This window comes from Micromys minutus (genome assembly GCF_963924665.1).
Source record: "Micromys minutus genome assembly, chromosome: 7".
NCBI classification, from domain to species: Eukaryota; Metazoa; Chordata; class Mammalia; order Rodentia; family Muridae; genus Micromys; species Micromys minutus.
This window is the reverse complement of record NC_137976.1, coordinates 59,889,369-59,906,608: the sequence shown is the minus strand read 5'-3', so window position 1 is coordinate 59,906,608 and position 17,240 is coordinate 59,889,369. Positions and strand designations below refer to the sequence as shown.

General features: G+C 45.3%; 1 protein-coding gene across 5 annotated transcripts in view; it reads right to left on the bottom strand.

Moving 5' to 3' along the window:
* Nucleotides 1-17,240, bottom strand: part of RUBCN (rubicon autophagy regulator) — a 51,232-nt gene that overhangs the window by 15,777 nt on the left and 18,215 nt on the right. For 2 of the 5 annotated variants that reach the window (XM_080918733.1, XM_080918730.1), the window contains exons 3-8: nt 11,725-11,808; nt 9,819-9,978; nt 9,266-9,372; nt 6,908-7,070; nt 5,108-5,641; nt 800-915 (exon numbers count right to left, since the gene is read on the bottom strand). In XM_080918733.1, coding sequence (XP_080774859.1) covers nt 800-915; nt 5,108-5,641; nt 6,908-7,070; nt 9,266-9,372; nt 9,819-9,978; nt 11,725-11,808 — 1,164 coding nt within the window. Of the gene's footprint in view, nt 1-799; nt 916-5,107; nt 5,642-6,907; nt 7,071-7,598; nt 7,680-9,265; nt 9,373-9,818; nt 9,979-11,724; nt 11,809-17,240 lie in introns of those variants that run through there. The other 3 variants (XM_080918732.1, XM_080918731.1, XM_080918734.1) reach the window with 3 other exon arrangements.

Here is a 17,240-nt window from a genome sequence, read left to right as displayed (position 1 = left end):
GCAAAATGTTGCTTATGGTTGTACTGAATCTGTATGTAATGCTTTTGGACCTTGCCTATTGGACACAGCAGTTCTTTCCAGATGTTGCTGACAGACAGTTCACTCTTCGCCACTGATTAAGCTGATGACACCAGGTCATCATGCTTGAAACAAGGGCCAATGAAAGGAGAGAACATGGCAGGTATTCCAAACAGGCTCTTTTCCTAAAGTCATACACCCACACACACAGGAATAAGATACGTATCATGTCTCAATATAAAAGACTAGTGCACAGATATTATGTACACATTTCTGAGCCCAGGAATAAATATAGAACCTGGCCAGGTGGTGGTGCATGCTTTTGATTCCAGCACTTGGGAGGCAGAAGTAGTTGGATCTCTGAGTTTGAGGCTCGGTTTATAGATTGAGTTCCAGAACAGCCAGGGCTATACAGAGAAACCCTGTCTCGAAAAACAAAGCAAACAAACAAAAAAATTAGAGCTTGGTTCTGGAAGAAGTATTTATGTAAGGTCACGGGGGTCAAAGAACAATAATCATGTGACTAAAATTCAGTATCTCTGCAAAGAGTAGCATGGGACCGAAGCCAAGCATAAGCTCCCCGAAGAGTTTCCCCTGAGGGGCTCGCTGAGCTTTACTGCAGCTCAGTTACTCCTGAGCGTGGAATCTCACTAGAACGGCGGCAGCAGAGACCATCAGGCCAATCCCCTGCTGCACGAGCTCCCACAAGCCATCCCACAATGCACAAGCTCCCATAGGCCAGATTCCACAGTGCACAAGCTCCTCCTTCTGAGTGCCTCACCTTTTCCAGGTCTGCACAGCTGCCAAAGTCTTGCTCAGAGAGGTAACTGATGAGGGACTGTCCTTCCGATGGTCTTCTAAACATGCCTTCTCCTGAGCAGAGGTACTGACCACCCTCTGGAGAATTAAAGTGTGGATATAAAATTTCAGTCTTGGAACAAAAACTGTAACAACCATGCTTCTTCAAAAAGTCTGATGATCTTACTATAAAGGTGCTCTCAACTCTTCCCAGGTAAGAGAAAATTGGATAAAGGACATCTATCTTCTTTTTTTTAAAAAAAGATTTATTTATTTAATATATCTGAGTACACTGTAGCTGTCTTCAGACACACCAGAAGAGGGCATTAATCCCATTACAGATGGCTATGACCCATCATGTGGTTGCTGGGAATTGAACTCAGGACCTCTGGAAGAGCAGTCAGTGCTCTTAACCACTGACCAATCTCTGCAGCCCCACCCCAGACATCATTTAGACTCTTTAAGAGTCCCAGAGCACCAAACCTCCTGGAAGGAGAATGGTGGAATAAAAATGAGATCCTAGAGATAACCCTGTTACTACCTAAATATATTCATAATACACTGTAGTACACGGTCCTTCCCACTCCACAGAAAAGGAAAGGCCTAACTCAGTGCCGTAGTGGAAGAACATAAATGCTAGGGTAACATGTCTCCTGGGAATTACAAGACCCACAGTCAGGGCTCTCGCTTACTTAGGCTGCCATCACCTGTGGTACTACGGACGCACGTGGCAGCACCCAAGCATAGGAGAGGGTGGGAACCCTAGGTCAGTGAGGAGCACAGGAAGTGGGATCTCCATGTGGAAGATGGCAGAAGGACAGACGAGAGCACAGTGTCCTCCACAGGCTGAGAGGGGCTCCACAACACAGGGCTCGGCGAGCTCAAGGAGAGCAGAGTGGGAGTTTCAGCCCTTGCTTTCCGAGTGCTCAGTCACCCTTCTTCATGCACAGAGGGCTGGGGTGCGGACTGCTCTGCTCTGGCCAGAGGAGGGAAGGGGTCTCTCAAATTCAACTTATCATTGCTGGAGTCTAGTGTCAGTGACCACAGCAGGAAATAAGACACACATACAAGTGAGCATCAGATACAACATCCACCTCATTCCCAAAGCCTTCACAACAGTCCAAGAATACAGAACACGTGGAATGTCAGCGTGTCTAAGGGGAAAGAGGCTGGGGCGATGCTTCTAGCCTCCTTTTCCTCCATCTTTTAAACCAATGTTACAAAAGTACCAGCTAACAACTGACGTCTTCACAAACTAGTTTAAAAGACAGTTTTCAGATGGTAAAATCAAAAATATGTATATTGAAAAATTTCCAGTACCTTGACACTATGTTTTAAAACAGTGTCAGAAAATTTACCTTTCCTGAGGAAAATGAAACTCAGGAAAGTGTTTAAAAGCAACATCAAGTCAGTTCTGGAGATGCCAAGGATGATGGCTTCAAAAGCTCACCAGAGCAAAGGAGAAGCTTCGAGAGAAGGTGGACACTGAGCGTGCTGACATATGTCTGCAATCCTAATACTTGTAAAGAGGAACACAATGTGTTTTGGGCCCAGGACTGGTTTCATAGTAAATTCAAGTCCAACCTGAACTACATAGCAAAATTGTGTCTCACAAACAAGGAGGTTGGCAAAGGGGTCATAAAGATAAGAGATACTGATATTCAAAAGTAAATTAAAAATTGTCAGCCAGGTAGGTGGTGGTTGTGCATGCCTTTAATCCCAGCACTCTGGCAGGTGGAGAATCTCTGAGTTCCAGGATAGCCAGGGCTATACAGAGAAACCCTGCCTCAAAAAAAAAAAAAAAAAAAAAAAAAAAAAAAAAAAAAAAAAAAAAACAAGCAAAATGTCCAGTAAGAAAAGCAGTGGATGCCTGAGACGTGAGCAGTATGCTCTGGAAGAGCAGATGATTAAACTATGTCCAATGGTTTCCCCTGATAAATAATGCTAAGTTGTCAGCTGCTACACGAACGCACACACATGCACCATGGTACCTTGATAAGAAACAACAGAAGAGATGGTTTGATGCCTAGCCAGATGGCACATATAACCTGCAACACCATTCCTGTCTTTGCTTCTGTAAGCTATTGGGTCTCTGCCCTGAGTCCCCACCTCCTAAGGGAACTCATTCAACTGACTCAGCACTCCCTTTTGCTCACTCACAGTCTGCATTCTCTCAGTTTCTTCTACTTAAGGTCCTGCAAGGTCCTCCCTCACCACTGTTTGACACACCCAGACATTAGTAACTCCATCATTGTAGGACTCAGAATAGAAGACAAATCTTAGTTTGAAATCACGTGAGAGGAGAAAAGGAGAAAGACAGAATTACTAGAACATGTTGCATGAAACTAGCATAGGGTATGCAGGCACATAAGGGAATGAAGACCAGAAAGGAAGAGGAAACAGGGACTCTTGATCAGGCAAGACCCATGCAAGGATACAAGGAGTAAGACACATTCTGGTGTTAAGTCAAGGGAAATAATCCACATCAGTCTTCAGTTAAAATGTGCCCTGCCACTAATCCATCATGAGGCTTGAGTCAAACAGCAGGCCTCTGCTTCGTCCTTGGGCAAAGCAGAATTGCTTTATCTTGGCTATAGATGGCTCCCAGAAGCTATTGGAAGAATGACTAGGGCATCTGGAAGCATGTTTAGGGCATGACACGCATCATGTGAAAGACCAGTATCCTCTTACAGATAGGTCCCAGCTCCACAACAGGATCCAAGTAGCCAGACTTGATTTGACACCAGACTGGAAAAGGTTTTGAACTAATGGAGGTGGTCACAGAGGAACAGAAGGAAGAAGAGGTGGGGGACTGGCTCCCAAACCTGCAATGGGATCTTCAACTATAATGGTGATATTCCTGGGGCCTCCTGCAGGTAAAGAAGTACAGAGGAGAATCCAGACAGAACAAACAGGATTAGAAAGCGGAAAAACAAACCAGCTCATGACTTTTACCTGGCAGACGTGGTAACATTAACTCCCAATAAGGAACACTGGGGCTGAAGGAGGGGTGACTCTGACAAGCTACAAGACCCATGCTCAGACCCTCCTGCACAGGTGTTTCCAGCTCCCTTTTCCCATGCAGGTTACCATGGTTTCTGGAATCCACACAGATTCAAGAATGGAGCCAGGGAGGCTGGGAATGTCGCTCTGTAGAGCTCTTACCCAGCAAGAATGAAGCCTTGGGTTCCACTAAAAAAAAAAAAAAAAAAAAAAAGCAAAACATTGGGATGTGGGGAGCAGGGAAGTTTTGTATGCTCAAAGACCACTGCCCTCATATGGAGCAGGCACCAGGGCTCCAGTAGATGTGAGTTGAGGATCCAACCTCAACACTCTACAAGAGTAAAAATGTTCATGAAAAGAGGCTTTGATTTAGAGATTTTTGTCCTAAGTAGTTCAAACAAGTCATGTTAAATCCTTGAAGGAAAACAGAGATGAATATTTGTTATTCAGGCTTTAGTTGAGGCCCCGAGTTTTCATTTTTCTAGAAATTGCAGAGACAAGGGCAGCTCCAGTTGCCAAAGGAAATCTTTATTTTGTCTCATTAAATACTTCCTGTTTTATTTTGATTAACTTTGTATCTGGAGCTTCACTGACCCATAATGGCTTTGAGCACAAACATTAGTGTTACACTTACTGTAAGAATGTTCTTGTACTGTAAGTAATGCCCAAGCAAAGCCTGCAGACCCCAGGAAGACAGGGGCAGCGTGGTGCGAAAGCAGGGCACCCACCTTCTCCACCTAGGCTTGCTCCTACCCTGCGAGCAGCTGTCTGTGCAGGGGGTGCAGGGCAAATGGCCCTTCTCTGACTGCCTCGGTCTGGCTTAGTGACAGCAGTCACCCCGTTTACTTGGTCCAAAGTCACACCGACCACCCATACTATTAACCGTGTCAGTAAATTAGGAAACGAATAGTACTCTGCTTTAGTGTTCTATCCTGTCCAAACCTCTAAGGAATCACAACAGAAGAAATTTAATAGGATTATCTGTAAACCTCTTTAAGACTCTGCCAAAGTCAGAGATTCAGTCAAAGAATTCAGTTAATACTATCCCAAAGTCAGAAAGATGGAAGAATCAGGGAAGCATTTAGGACTCAGCATCATGTAAAGAAAGTATACGACATACTCGGGCTTCTTTAGGACTGCGCGATAAATGTCTTTTATGGCAGAACAGAGTACCAAGTCACCCAGGAACATTTCTTCTCTCTGCCATCTGAAAGTCTCAAGGGCCAGCCCTCCCTCCAGCCCTGAATTCAGGGGACTCTGCTAACCAGCAGCTGATGCTCATCTTTACCTGCAGCTCCTCTGGAGGCAATGTTGGTATCGGAATGGGAGCGAAGATGGCTCTTCTTTGTCCCGTTGGCGACAGGGGCTGTCTGCCCTTCTGAGAAGCTGGACCTGCGAAGGACGCTGCCTGCCTGACTCTGCCTACCTGTCTCTTGGTCCCCTAGGGAAGAAGTGGCAGAACTTGGCCTTTGAGAGCTGCTGGAGGAGAACAAGTGAGAGCTGCTACTCTCGCCATTGCTGCTGTGACTCTGACAACTGGCAGTCCGGCCTTGAGGATCTGGGTTGCCGATGGCCAGGTACTCAGGCCCCTCGCTGACATCACTCGGGGAGTCATTTTGGCTGCTGACCCAGGATGCCTCTAGGGGGCTAGTCAGAGTGCTGGAGCTCATCTCCTGTGCAGTCAGTGGGGAATCCTGGGCTAGAGTGGAGTCTGAAAGCAGTGGAGCTTGGGTGGTTTGAGTCTCTGCTGCTGAGAGGCAGGCTCTGTCTTCTTGAGGTTGCCAGGGAGGACAAGAGAGTGAAAGGGAAGTAGATCTTCTCTCTGGAATATAAAAAGGGAATGGAAGAGAAAAGAGCTGGAGTTCTATGGTAGGTACACAGGCCCACAGGTCGGGTGCTCAGGATACATGTCACACAGAAGAGGTCAGCCTAAAGTGATGGCTTAGAAGCAGCTATGGTGAGGACACAGGTACTTGACCTTGTGGCTTTCCTGCTTCTTAACACAAATAATTCAAATCAAAGTGAGAGAAATCATGAGAACAGCAACCTCACAAGACTGTTTTAAAGATCGGATGAAGTAATACATACACATTGATTCTAAACAGAACCCAGCATAGTACAGGTACTCTTAAAAATTGCTAGCAACTAAAGACCTTATTTGCAACATGGAGCAGAAGCTCAGAAGCCTCCAATTATTCTCTGTTACTCTAATAATGCTCCAGAATTATTCTATGCTAGCTGATAGTTATACTCTCTATTTGGTTTTGTAAGGCAGGGTCTCACTCTGTGACCCTGGATACTCTTAAACTTGTAACAATCTTCTCCTTTGTCTTCTGAGTGCTAGGAGTACAGCCATGTACCAGCACATCAAGCAACTGCTACTACATACCTTTTCATGGTGCCTATTACAAAGACATAAAGTTTGACAACTTATACCAGTCCAAGCCTAGATTCCTAGCTTGTGGTCACTCTTAAAAGCTCTCTGCTTTCCAGACACATGAAGATACATATAAGGACTACCCATTCCCACCCCTACATCTAATTACACTATGATTCATGGCCAGCCTGGGCTACCTAGTAAAACTCAAACTCAGTAAACAGAACAGAACAGAATAAACAAATGAATGAAAGAAGAAATGAAGGAAGGAAGAAAAAATGGAAGAAAGAAAGGGAAGTTGGAAGGAAAGAAGGAAAATGGAAAGGGAGGAAGGAAGGAAAAGAGAGAAAGAGAAAGAGAGAGAGAGGGAGAGAGAGAGAGAGAGAGAGAGAGAGAGAGGGAGGGAGGGAGAGAGAGAGAGAGGGAGAGAGAGAGAGAGAGAGAGGGAGAGAGAGAGAGAGAGAGGGAGAGAGAGAGAGAGAGAGAGGGAGAGAGAGAGAGAGAAAGAAAGAGAGAGGGAGGGAGAGGGAGAGAGAGAGAGGTAGAGAGAGAGAGAGAGAGGGAGGGAGGGAGGGAGGGAAGGAGGGGGAGAGAGAGAGAGAGAGAGAGAGAGAGAGAGGGAGCCTAAAAAAAACAAAAGCCAGGTTCTGGCCTGTGGGCACTCGCAGTTCTCTAATCCCCAGGCCTAAAACACACAACAGCCACACATACCTGAGCTGTGGTCGGACCGTGGCATGGGCTGGTGAAGGCTGGAGGAGGACCCAAAGTAGGAATGCTGAGCGCAGCTAGTTGGAGGGGTGTGTGTGGAACCAGGCAGAGCTGTGAGACTCTGGCTCTTAGTGACCAGCAGTGGGCTCTCCTGCTTTCTGGCAAACTAAAACAAAAGAAACCATTTCAGAGTGGAGCACGAAGGCCTCAGAGGAGAGGCCTTCACCACTGCAGAGACCTGGCAGAAGCTAGTATTTGGCAGTGCACCTGGACCACAGCTACGCTCTACCTGGTACACGACACTGACACTGAAGTGCTGCTGTCCCAGAGTCTACACTGGAATCCTGGTGTATGTTCCCTGTAAGCAGTGCGACAGTGAACTGAAGCCTGGGAAGGAGTACAGTCACTCACTGCAGGCCCCAACCCCACTGCATGGGAAGCAGAGCAGCGCAGGAGCAAGCTGGCTGGTTATATTATTAGCTCATCTAGAGACCTGCCTCAGTATATAAGAACAATCAAGGAAGACACACCAACACCAGTCTCTGGTCTCCACATGCAGATACAGACACATGTGCACACACACACATGGGAACAGGCATACAAACATGTATGCACACCACACATAAATAACAAAACTACAATGTGGAACAGAAAGTCAGATAGACTGGTGGTCTAAGCCATGCGTGTCACTTACAGGCATCTGGGTGAGAATGACGTTTTCTTTTCTTTTTTACTTTTTAGACAGGGCCTTGCTGTGTAGCTTTTGACCTGGTACTCATGACACAGCTCAAACTCCTGGCCCTCAAGCTGTGTCCACCCCCCACCTCTTAGCCTGCCAGGAGCTGGGGTTACAACAGGGAGTCACCATGCCTGGTCCTGGCTGCAGTGACTCAAGTCTTTTCTTACTTTCTTTTGTGGCAGGTCATACATTCATATGTATGCACGTGTGTTCACATGTGCGCACTGGGTGTCCTCTATCACCTACTACCTTATTTTTGAGACAGGATTTCTCACTGAACCTGAGATTTCCAGTTAAGACAGACCAGTGGTTTTCAACCTGTGGGGGTCAAATGACCCTTTTGCAGGGGTCACCTAAGACACAGATTTACATTATGAAGTAGGAACGAAAATCATTTTATGGCTGGGAACACCACGAGGTGTATTAGATGGTCTTGGCATTAGGAAGATCACCGTCCAGACAAACTGGCCAGCAGTCCCCAAGGATCTTCCCACTCTCCTCCTCACCCCAGTGCTGTAGTCAGAGATGCACATCATCTCATGCGTGGCTGTGCATGGCTTCTGGGTATCTGAACTGAGGTCCTCCTGCTTTTGCAACAAGCACTTTACCCCCTGAGCCACCTCCGCAACCCTTGAGTGGCTTTCTTTATTAAGAGATGAATGTCTTCCTCCCAGAGCCACGAGGATTAAATAAGACTTTGTAATACTAGAGCTTGGCACAAGGGGAGTGCTCCTTGGATGGTGACCACAGCCAACATTAAAACAACCGGGGAGAAGGAGACCTTCATTCTACAAGGTGTTTGGATTAAAATGTTGACAATGAGGCAGGGAGTTCTGCTTCCTTCCTTTCCATCCTCTTCTAGGCCTCTCACCCTCCCTCTCCTCTCCTCTTTCCTTTTTAAAAAAACTTTTACAACCAGACCTCATAGCTGAAGCTGGCTTGGAACTTATATAGTGCAGCACTATAGAGTGGCCTCAAACTCTGACCCTTCTGCCTCAACCTCCTGAGCGCTGGGGATTACAGGTGTCGGTCAACTTGACACAGCTAGGTAATGAGGAGGAGGGAACCTCAGCTGAGAAGAACGCTTCCATCAGGTCGGCCAGCAGGCAAGTTTATATGTTATGGTTGTGCACCTCAGTGTTCTAGCATTCCTACAGTGGGAGAGGAGGCCGTCTCATTCTTTGTCTGCTTTTGTAGCTTCTTATGCTTGATTTGACTGATATCCCTGGGAGGCCTGCTCCTTTCTAAGGTGAGGCGGATCTGGGGGAGAGGGAAGGTGGGGGGGAAACTGTAGCTGAAATGGAATATATGAGAAAGGAATAGGAAAAAATCCAACAGGCCGGGCAGGCCATGGGGCAGGAGCAAGCAGCTTCTTTCCATGACCTCAGTATCAGCTCGTGCCTTGAGTTCCTATCTCAGTGGACTGGCACTCAGGGCGTATAAACCAATAAGCTCTTTCCTCCCCATGTCAAGCTGTCTTGTTATAGCAGCAGTGAGCAGACTAGGACAGCAGGCGCACACCACCACACTCAGCTCTTTACAATCATGTAAAAGAAGTCATGAGCTACTGTGGACAGGAGAGAGGCCCAGGACAGACACGGGCAATTCTTCACCCTTTTTACCATAGATGCATCGATCTGAGCCAGGAGACGGGGGTTGTTCTGTTCCACTGCTTCCAGGCACTGGAGCATGGCTGTGACGTGGGCGTCGCTCAGCAGGAAGGCAGTTTCTAGGAAGAGAAAGGGTACCACAGTGCTGAAGAGAGAAGCTTAGAGAAAGAGACATAATAAAGAACTGAGGAAAAGCATGCCTCTGGGTAGAAAAGGGACTCGGGGCCAACTAAAGTACAGGAAAAGCCAAGCTGTGTGAAGTCTAACATAAGAAGTCTCAAAATCAGAAAGGCCCAGAATTGGATCCTGGCTCTGTGTGCCTCTGGCCAGATCAGCTAGGCTCTCCGCTTAGAAAATATCAGCCCTACTGCCCCGCTCTCCTAACAGAGGCAGCACATAAAACACCCAGCTCGTGGCATTTCTTCTTACAGTCTGCATGGACCAGCACAGGAACACATGGGCGGTGAGAAGTCTGGCTGTGTGTTTCTGAGCAGAGTCTATGGCATCAAGTGAAAATTAGGATAACACGGAAGTACACACAAAGCCCCGTGTGGCCTCTACTTACCTGTGTAGAATTTTCTGATGTACTGTCTGTCCCCGAGCAGAGGCCGGAGCTGGGCTGAGAGACAGTGGTACTGCAGGCTGTGCTGTAGCCACAGCTCTGCGACAGTGTGCTCACTCACACTGTCTGTGTCACTCTGGCCACTCTCATGCAAGCTGATGAACTGGAGAAGCAAAGAAGCCCGAGTCAAACACAGGTCGTGGCAGACACAGCCAAGTGTCCTGAGAGCTACAGTGAACACTGGTAAGGCACACTACCAGGAGGTCTCTTCTCTAGCTAGCTTCCATAAGGTACAGGAGGGGGTGAGTAAAAGGATGGATGGATTTTCTACTATACCAGACCCCGGCGAAGCCCTGGGAGGTAATCTACATTTGGCTCTTCGAGCCCTATCTACAAAGAGGTATCTCCTCTATGAAAGGCATAGGAAGGACTCAAAGGGCTGTAACCTCTTAACCTCTCTGACTCCTCTATTTCAGAGAGCCTCCAAAGAGAAATGTGGAATGTGTGTGTGTAGATGGGTGGGTCTAGGGGAAAAAAAACCACCACCAAAGATTTACTTAAAAACATTGTTTTCCAGTTTTTGCTTTATATGTGTGTGTGTGTGTGTGTGTGTGTATTTTGCCTGAATATATGTTTATGTATCACATGGATATGTTGCCTGTAGAGTTCAGAAGAAAGCATCATATTCCTGGGGACTACAGTTACAGTTGGTTGTGGGCACTAGGAATTGAACCCAGGTCCGCTGGAAGAAGAGCCAGTGGTCTTAACCACCGAGCCATCCAGCCTCAAGGTTCTCCTAAGAGGTCTAGTCGTTAGCAACCTCTGTCTGGAAGCTCCTCCTCCTTTAGTGTTTCTAAGAACAAAGGTCTCACAGCCAGGATGGGCACATAGAGTGCATCAGTAGCAATGTCTACAGCACAACATCTTAGGTGTAGCAACACACACCTGTTAATCCAAGGGCAGCCTGTTAGTCAAACTCTACCTCAGTAAACAGAATGGAATGAAGGAATGAAAGGAAGGAAAGAAAGGAAGGAGCAAGGAAAGAAGGATGAGAAGGTAGAAGAAAACAGCAGGTCCTGGCCTTTTCTCATACACAGGCCAGTATGAAACCCTGTGGCTTTGCTCTCTGAATATTTAGAAAAAAGTATACCTCGTGACCTCACCTGAGCAATAAATTCACAGCTGGAATGCACATGAAACAAAGCAGGCCATAGAAAGAGAACTAAAGAGGAACGATGGACGGAGATCTCAGAGTCTTTCCACTTATCTAATTTAGATGCATTTAAATATTTCTATAATAAAAAGTTAGGCACATACATAAAATGGTCAGTGGTTATTCTAGACCCAGCTGTGTACCTTTGTTGGACTGTGTCCCTGGAAGAAACATGGAGCACTATGTGGAGCTGGAGACATGAGATTCCAGAGCAAGCCAAAGCTCAGAAGGCGGCATTCAGAGCCCTGGACCCTGGACTCCAGAAACTGCTCTCCTTTCTGCCTGACCCACCTTTCAACAGTCGGCCTATCAGCTGCACTCAAAGTCTTGCCATTGGTCCTAGATTTTTTGTTTGTGATTGTTGTTGTTTTGAGATAGAGTCTCTCTGTGTAGGATTGGCCATCTTAACTTGTTCTGTAGATCAGACTGGTCGAGAACTCACAGAGATCCACCTGCCTCTGCCTATCAAGCTCCAGGATTAAAGGTGTAATTTTTTTAAAAGAGTTTCATTAAACTCTTTCCCCTTTTCCCAGTAGATGAGAAAACACCCTGGGGTAGTGAGTTTGTAAGGCTGGTTGGTTAAGCCTCTCCTCTCAGTCAGTAACATCTATCTCAGGGAGAAGAGACTCTTCCAACAGAAGACTGGTGAAGGCTTGCAGATGCACCCCAGGGAGCCAGCTCCCCTGTCACCCTTACCTTCTCCACATGGAGGGCTGAGTGAGGGCTGAGCCACCGAATGTCTTTCACAAACTGCCAGTAATCAGCCTGGCGGCAACATACCTGCCAAACAAACACCTTTGTGAGCATATTACCACCCACTCAGACATAGTCCCATTCAGCTATTCAGAGAGAGAGAGACAGAGAGACAGACACACAGAGAGAAAGAAACATAGGCTGGACCCAGCAGCACAGCTCTGTGGTATCAAGTCTTGAGAGGTGGAGGCAGATCTTGAGTGCAAGGCCAGCCTGAGCCACGTGGTGAGACCTTATTTCCAAACCAAGAAGACAGAACAGATGGGCGGGAAGGCAGAGGGAGGTCAGAAGGGAGAGATGAGAACAGCCTGCTTCCACAAAGGCTACCAGGAGCAACCAAAGGAATGCACACACTTATTCTTTAAACATTATTAAATTGTTTCTGTGTGTATAGTGCATACGTTCACAGAAGTTAGAGATCAAACGTGAGTGAAGATCATCAGGAGCACCTTTCCCCTTATTTTTTCGACAGTTTCTCAGTAGAACCTCAGTGGGCTGGCCTGACTGACTGGCCCGTGAGTCCCAAGGAGCTGTCTGTCTTTCTGCCTCACCAGCACTGGATTACAGTGAGTGCCACCTCCCCTGGGTTCTGGAGATTGAACCCAGGTCCTCCTGTGGGAGCACTGACTGAGCCCTAAACCGTTCTCCTGAATAAGTATTGCACACATATGATCTGAAAGGTGTACAGTGAAGGTTACCTGTCTTCTGCTCCTTTTCTCTGCATAGTTCAGTTTCCTACAGGGTAAGTCTTAAAAATAATCCAGCTAGTTGTTAACCAAGGCCCTGGGTCATTCCTAAGGATTGGGGAGAGGTCAGATCAGGTCAGATCAGACCACTATAAAGAATTATATGCCAATTCATTGGAAAACATGTAACATCAGTTAAACCAAAATTGAACTAAGAGGACATAGAAAACCTGAACAGAGCAATAAATGATACTTTTTCAATCATTGGCAAAACATGTCCCATACAACAGAGCTCAGGACCAGGTGGCTCCAAGAGAAATTACCAAACCTCTAAAAACCTGTGATATACAGCCAGGCAAAGACAGAACAGAGCAAAACAAACAAAAACTACTGGCCCAAATCCCCAATGAACATAAATATAAAGCTTGTCAACACAGCACTAACAACCTGAATCTACAAGCACATTCAAGAGATTGTTCACCAGCCAACAAAATGGCTTAGTGGATAACACACCTGCTACTAAGCTTGTCAGCCTGAGTTTGATTCCCAGAACCAATAAGGTGGAGAAAAAACCAACTCTGAGTGCAAGTCACCCACAACAAATAAGTAAATGTAGAAATTTTTTTAGAAAGATTATATGATCTACAATGCAATCCTTACACCTAAGGCTCAGGGGACATATCTGTAAGAGCCTGGAAACTAAGGTGACAGGGAAGCTGCACCATAAAATCTTAATATGACTGTCGGAATAAGACCTGCACAGTGACAACATCAGTTGACATGTCAAAGTGGAGGGGAAAGTTCACAGGGCCTCACCCCGAGATTGTAGACGGGCTACAATCAACAGCTGCTTATAGAAGATAAATCAATCTTCTCTAGAGATTTTTACATTACTAGCATATTATAATCACTATTTTATACTTTGCCCTTTTCATTTAACACACCTTGTAATCAATCCCAAATCACAACTTTAATATGGGTGTGATTGTGCGTGTGTGTGCCTCAAATCTATGCCACAGTGAACAGAGGATCAGAGGTAACCAGTTCGAGTTGGTTCCTTGCTTCTACCAAGTTGGTCCCTCAAGTGGTCAGACTTGGCAGCACACACTCACTGAGACATCTTTTCAGCCCATTAGTTATTTTTATAAATCATATGTGTATATATATTTTTAAATATATGTGTACACATATTTAATACAAACCAGGAGCTGAGCCTGTTGCCACATCTGAAATGCACACAGAAGACAGACACAGGAGGATCTCAAGTTGAAGGTTAGCCTGGGCTACATAGGAAGACCCTGTCTCAAAAACACAAAACAAAAGCAAAAAATGAGGACAAATAACAAAAAGTTATTCTGTTACTTTCATAAGTACATACTCTCTGGAAAGAAGCTAGTAAAAAGTAGTAACTTACAGGATCAGAAGATGAGAGATTTTTCAGTATATTTTTTATACTCTTAATTTTTTTCTCCATATAACCATGTAAAGTATATTATATAGTAAAAAATTAAACATTTAAAGTAAGTTACCAAATGACACATATAGTATGATCCTAACTATTTTAAAAGACATAAAATTACCTGTTAAACAGTGATATTATTACTTGGTACAAAGTTTATGGGTGAGATTTATTTTTCTGAGTCTTTATGGCACATGTCAAAGTTTAAACAAATAAGGAATCTGTTATGAGCTAGGCCCAGCAGCACACAACTTTAATCCTAGTACTGGGAAGCAGACAGCCTCGTCTACAAACTGAGTTTCAGAACAACAAGGGTTACACACAGAGAAACCCTGTCTGGGGGTGGGGGGTTAGATGACCTTAGGCTGGAGAGATGCAGCTCTGAGGTTAAGAGTGCAGGCTGCCCTTGTAGAGGACCGTTCCCAGCACTCACTTGTGGCCCACAGCTGCCTGTACCTGCAGTTCCAGGGCACCCAATGCCCTCTTCTAGCTTCCATGGGAATCGGGCACACACATGGTGCACATACATACATGTACACAATATACACATAAAAATAAATCATTTTAATTGGGCCATCTACATTGCCAAGCAGTTTCTTCATGTGCTAGAGGAGCCCTTTCACATTTACTCAACAGAGCTATCTCAGGAACTGTCTCCGCATTCCTAAGCAGCAGAGCAGAGATGTTATCAATACACCTGGCCTTGCGGGAGCAGTAAAAGCGGACAACAATGAGATCCCGCTAAGACTACCGGCATGCCATTACAGCTTCCTAGGGAAGTGTACTCAGGAGTGATTAAAACAAAATACAGCTCACATCCATAACACATCTTTTTGAAAACAAAGGGGAGAAATGACCAACAGGAATCACATGTCCCTTCCTCTTTTCAAGGACACAGCACCCAGAATAGCTTCCTGATGACACAGCAGCCTGAAACCTTTGAAAGCACTAAACTTTCTGGAAGGAAAGACAGGGAAAAACAAGTCTGACACCAACTTTAACTCTTAGGAGGCACAGTGCCGGAACAGAGCTGACGTGGAGCTTCCGTTTCAGTTTTTTCCCACCTGGAGCCTCTGTGTACTATGTGTCTATACATGCTGCATGTGTGGACGTCTACACGTCAGGTGGTTTTCTCTGCTCACACTTACTGATGCTAGTGTTGTAAGTGCTCGCGCACACTCTTTAATATGCTTCCTTCTGAAGGATGACTTCCATGCTACTGTTTTTAGGAATCCTAACAAGATATGTTAACTCCATTCTGCATCTGCCAGCTTGTTTTATTTGAGTCTCATCGACTTCTCTCCCTTTGTGGTACAGATGGTGGGACTATCACGTAATCTGGCTATGTTACTATGTTACAATGTAAAATTAGTAACAGGGCCAAGAGAAGAACTTTGTTATGGAGGCACAAGCACTTTAACCACTGAATGACAGCACCACTAATCTGGCAGCTATTTTGGTCACCAGCCTGGGAAACTTGTACTTTGTTTTTCACAAAACATTCTGGCAGGAATCCCAAACTTGTGAATGGAACACTGGGTAGTTCAATGCTACAAATTAGCATAAAGAACATCAGGATGGATGCAGTCTCCTGAGAAAGAATATACTTAGTTGTGCTCTGCTTGTTGTGTGGGACAGACAGCCACACGTAGTGTGAGGGAGACAGTGGGTTCAGATCTGGAGCTCAGCACTGAGGTCTGAGCTAAGTGTCACAGGCACATGGTGACAAGAGACTGCTTCAAGGGAGGGGGACACAAGAGTACACATAACGATTCCATCTGTAGAACCCTGTAACGGGCAAGGACATGGCTCGGCAGGTGAAGTACTGGCCACATCTAATGCCCTGCGTTCCACCCCTAAGACCCACACGGTGGAAGAGGTCCTGCAAGTTGTCCTCTGATCTTCACATACATGTACACATAAATAAATGTAATTTTAAAATTGTTTAATCCCAGAAGAAATTCAGGGATAGAAACTGAAGAATGGTCCCAGACTCAGGACAATGCTTCTTGTGGCATCAGAAGATAATACCATTCACATTAAGAAATGATGGTGGTCAACAGTATTGCATTTATTAATCAAGGGAGAAATGGTCCTTGAGTTAGATAACATGGACGCCACTTTCTTCTTTGTTTTTTTTGATAAGGTTTCTCTGTGAATTAAGCTGTTTTCAAATTTTCAATGTTCTTAATTATATATACCACAGGACAACATGCAATAAGAAAAAATTTATTAACTACTTCAAGTTTTTGTTAACTAATTTTGTTTGTTTATGCACACACGCATGCTGTGGAGGTCAGAGACAACTGGCGGTTAGGTCTCTTCTTCCGTCAAGCGTGTCCCAGAAATTGGACTCAGATTGTTAGGTGTGGTGACACTTGCCTTTACCTGCTGAGCACCTCACTGGTTATATGCCATAAGCTATGCAAGACAAATTTATATGCTACCTTACGTACTGTTCTATAGATTTTCTTTATAACATAAATACTACTGCCCTTATTTATACAGATGAGACTATGACTATGGCTGATGAAAATGGTTTCTAGGGGCCAGAGAGATGGTTCAGTTGTTAATTAAGAGTTCCGGCTCTCTTCCAGAGACATGAGTTAATTCTAGTTACAAACATCTGTTAACTCTAGTCCCAGGGGATATGATACCCTCCTCTGGTCTCTGAGGCACCAGGTATCAGACAGCATACAGATAAGCATTCAGGCAAATTACCATAAATATTAAAAAAAAAAAAAAGTCCAGGCACTGTGACACACAGCTTTAATCCCAGCACGTCAGAGGGAAAGGCAGGCAGATCTCTGTGAGTTCCAGGGCTGCCAGGGGTACACAATGAGATCCTGACTCAGAAAGAACAACAACAAAACCCAAAGCCCTTCTAAGATGCCATGTTCTAGTGGATGACTTGTGATTGTTATTTTATGGAAAAAGCGACTTTTCAGATACAACTGACTTAGTAATCTAGAGAAGAGGAGGTCATCCAGTGTTATTATAAGGGCTCTAAAGAGAAAGCGTTCACAGAAAGGAAAGGTGATATAAAAGCAGAAATACATTTCAAGACATTATGCTATTAGGTTTTAAAAAGTGGAGGCCAAGAGCCAAAGAATAAAAGAAGCACAGCTTAGAAGCTGAAAAGACAAGAAAGAAGAAATTTTTAGTCTGGCGATGGTGGCCCAGGCCTTTAATCCCAGCACTCAGGAGGAGGCAGAGGCAGGCAAATCTCTGAGTTTGAGGTTAGCCTGGTCTACAGAGCGAGTTCCAGGACAGCCAGGATTACACAGAAAAAAACTTGTCTTGAAACAAAAAAA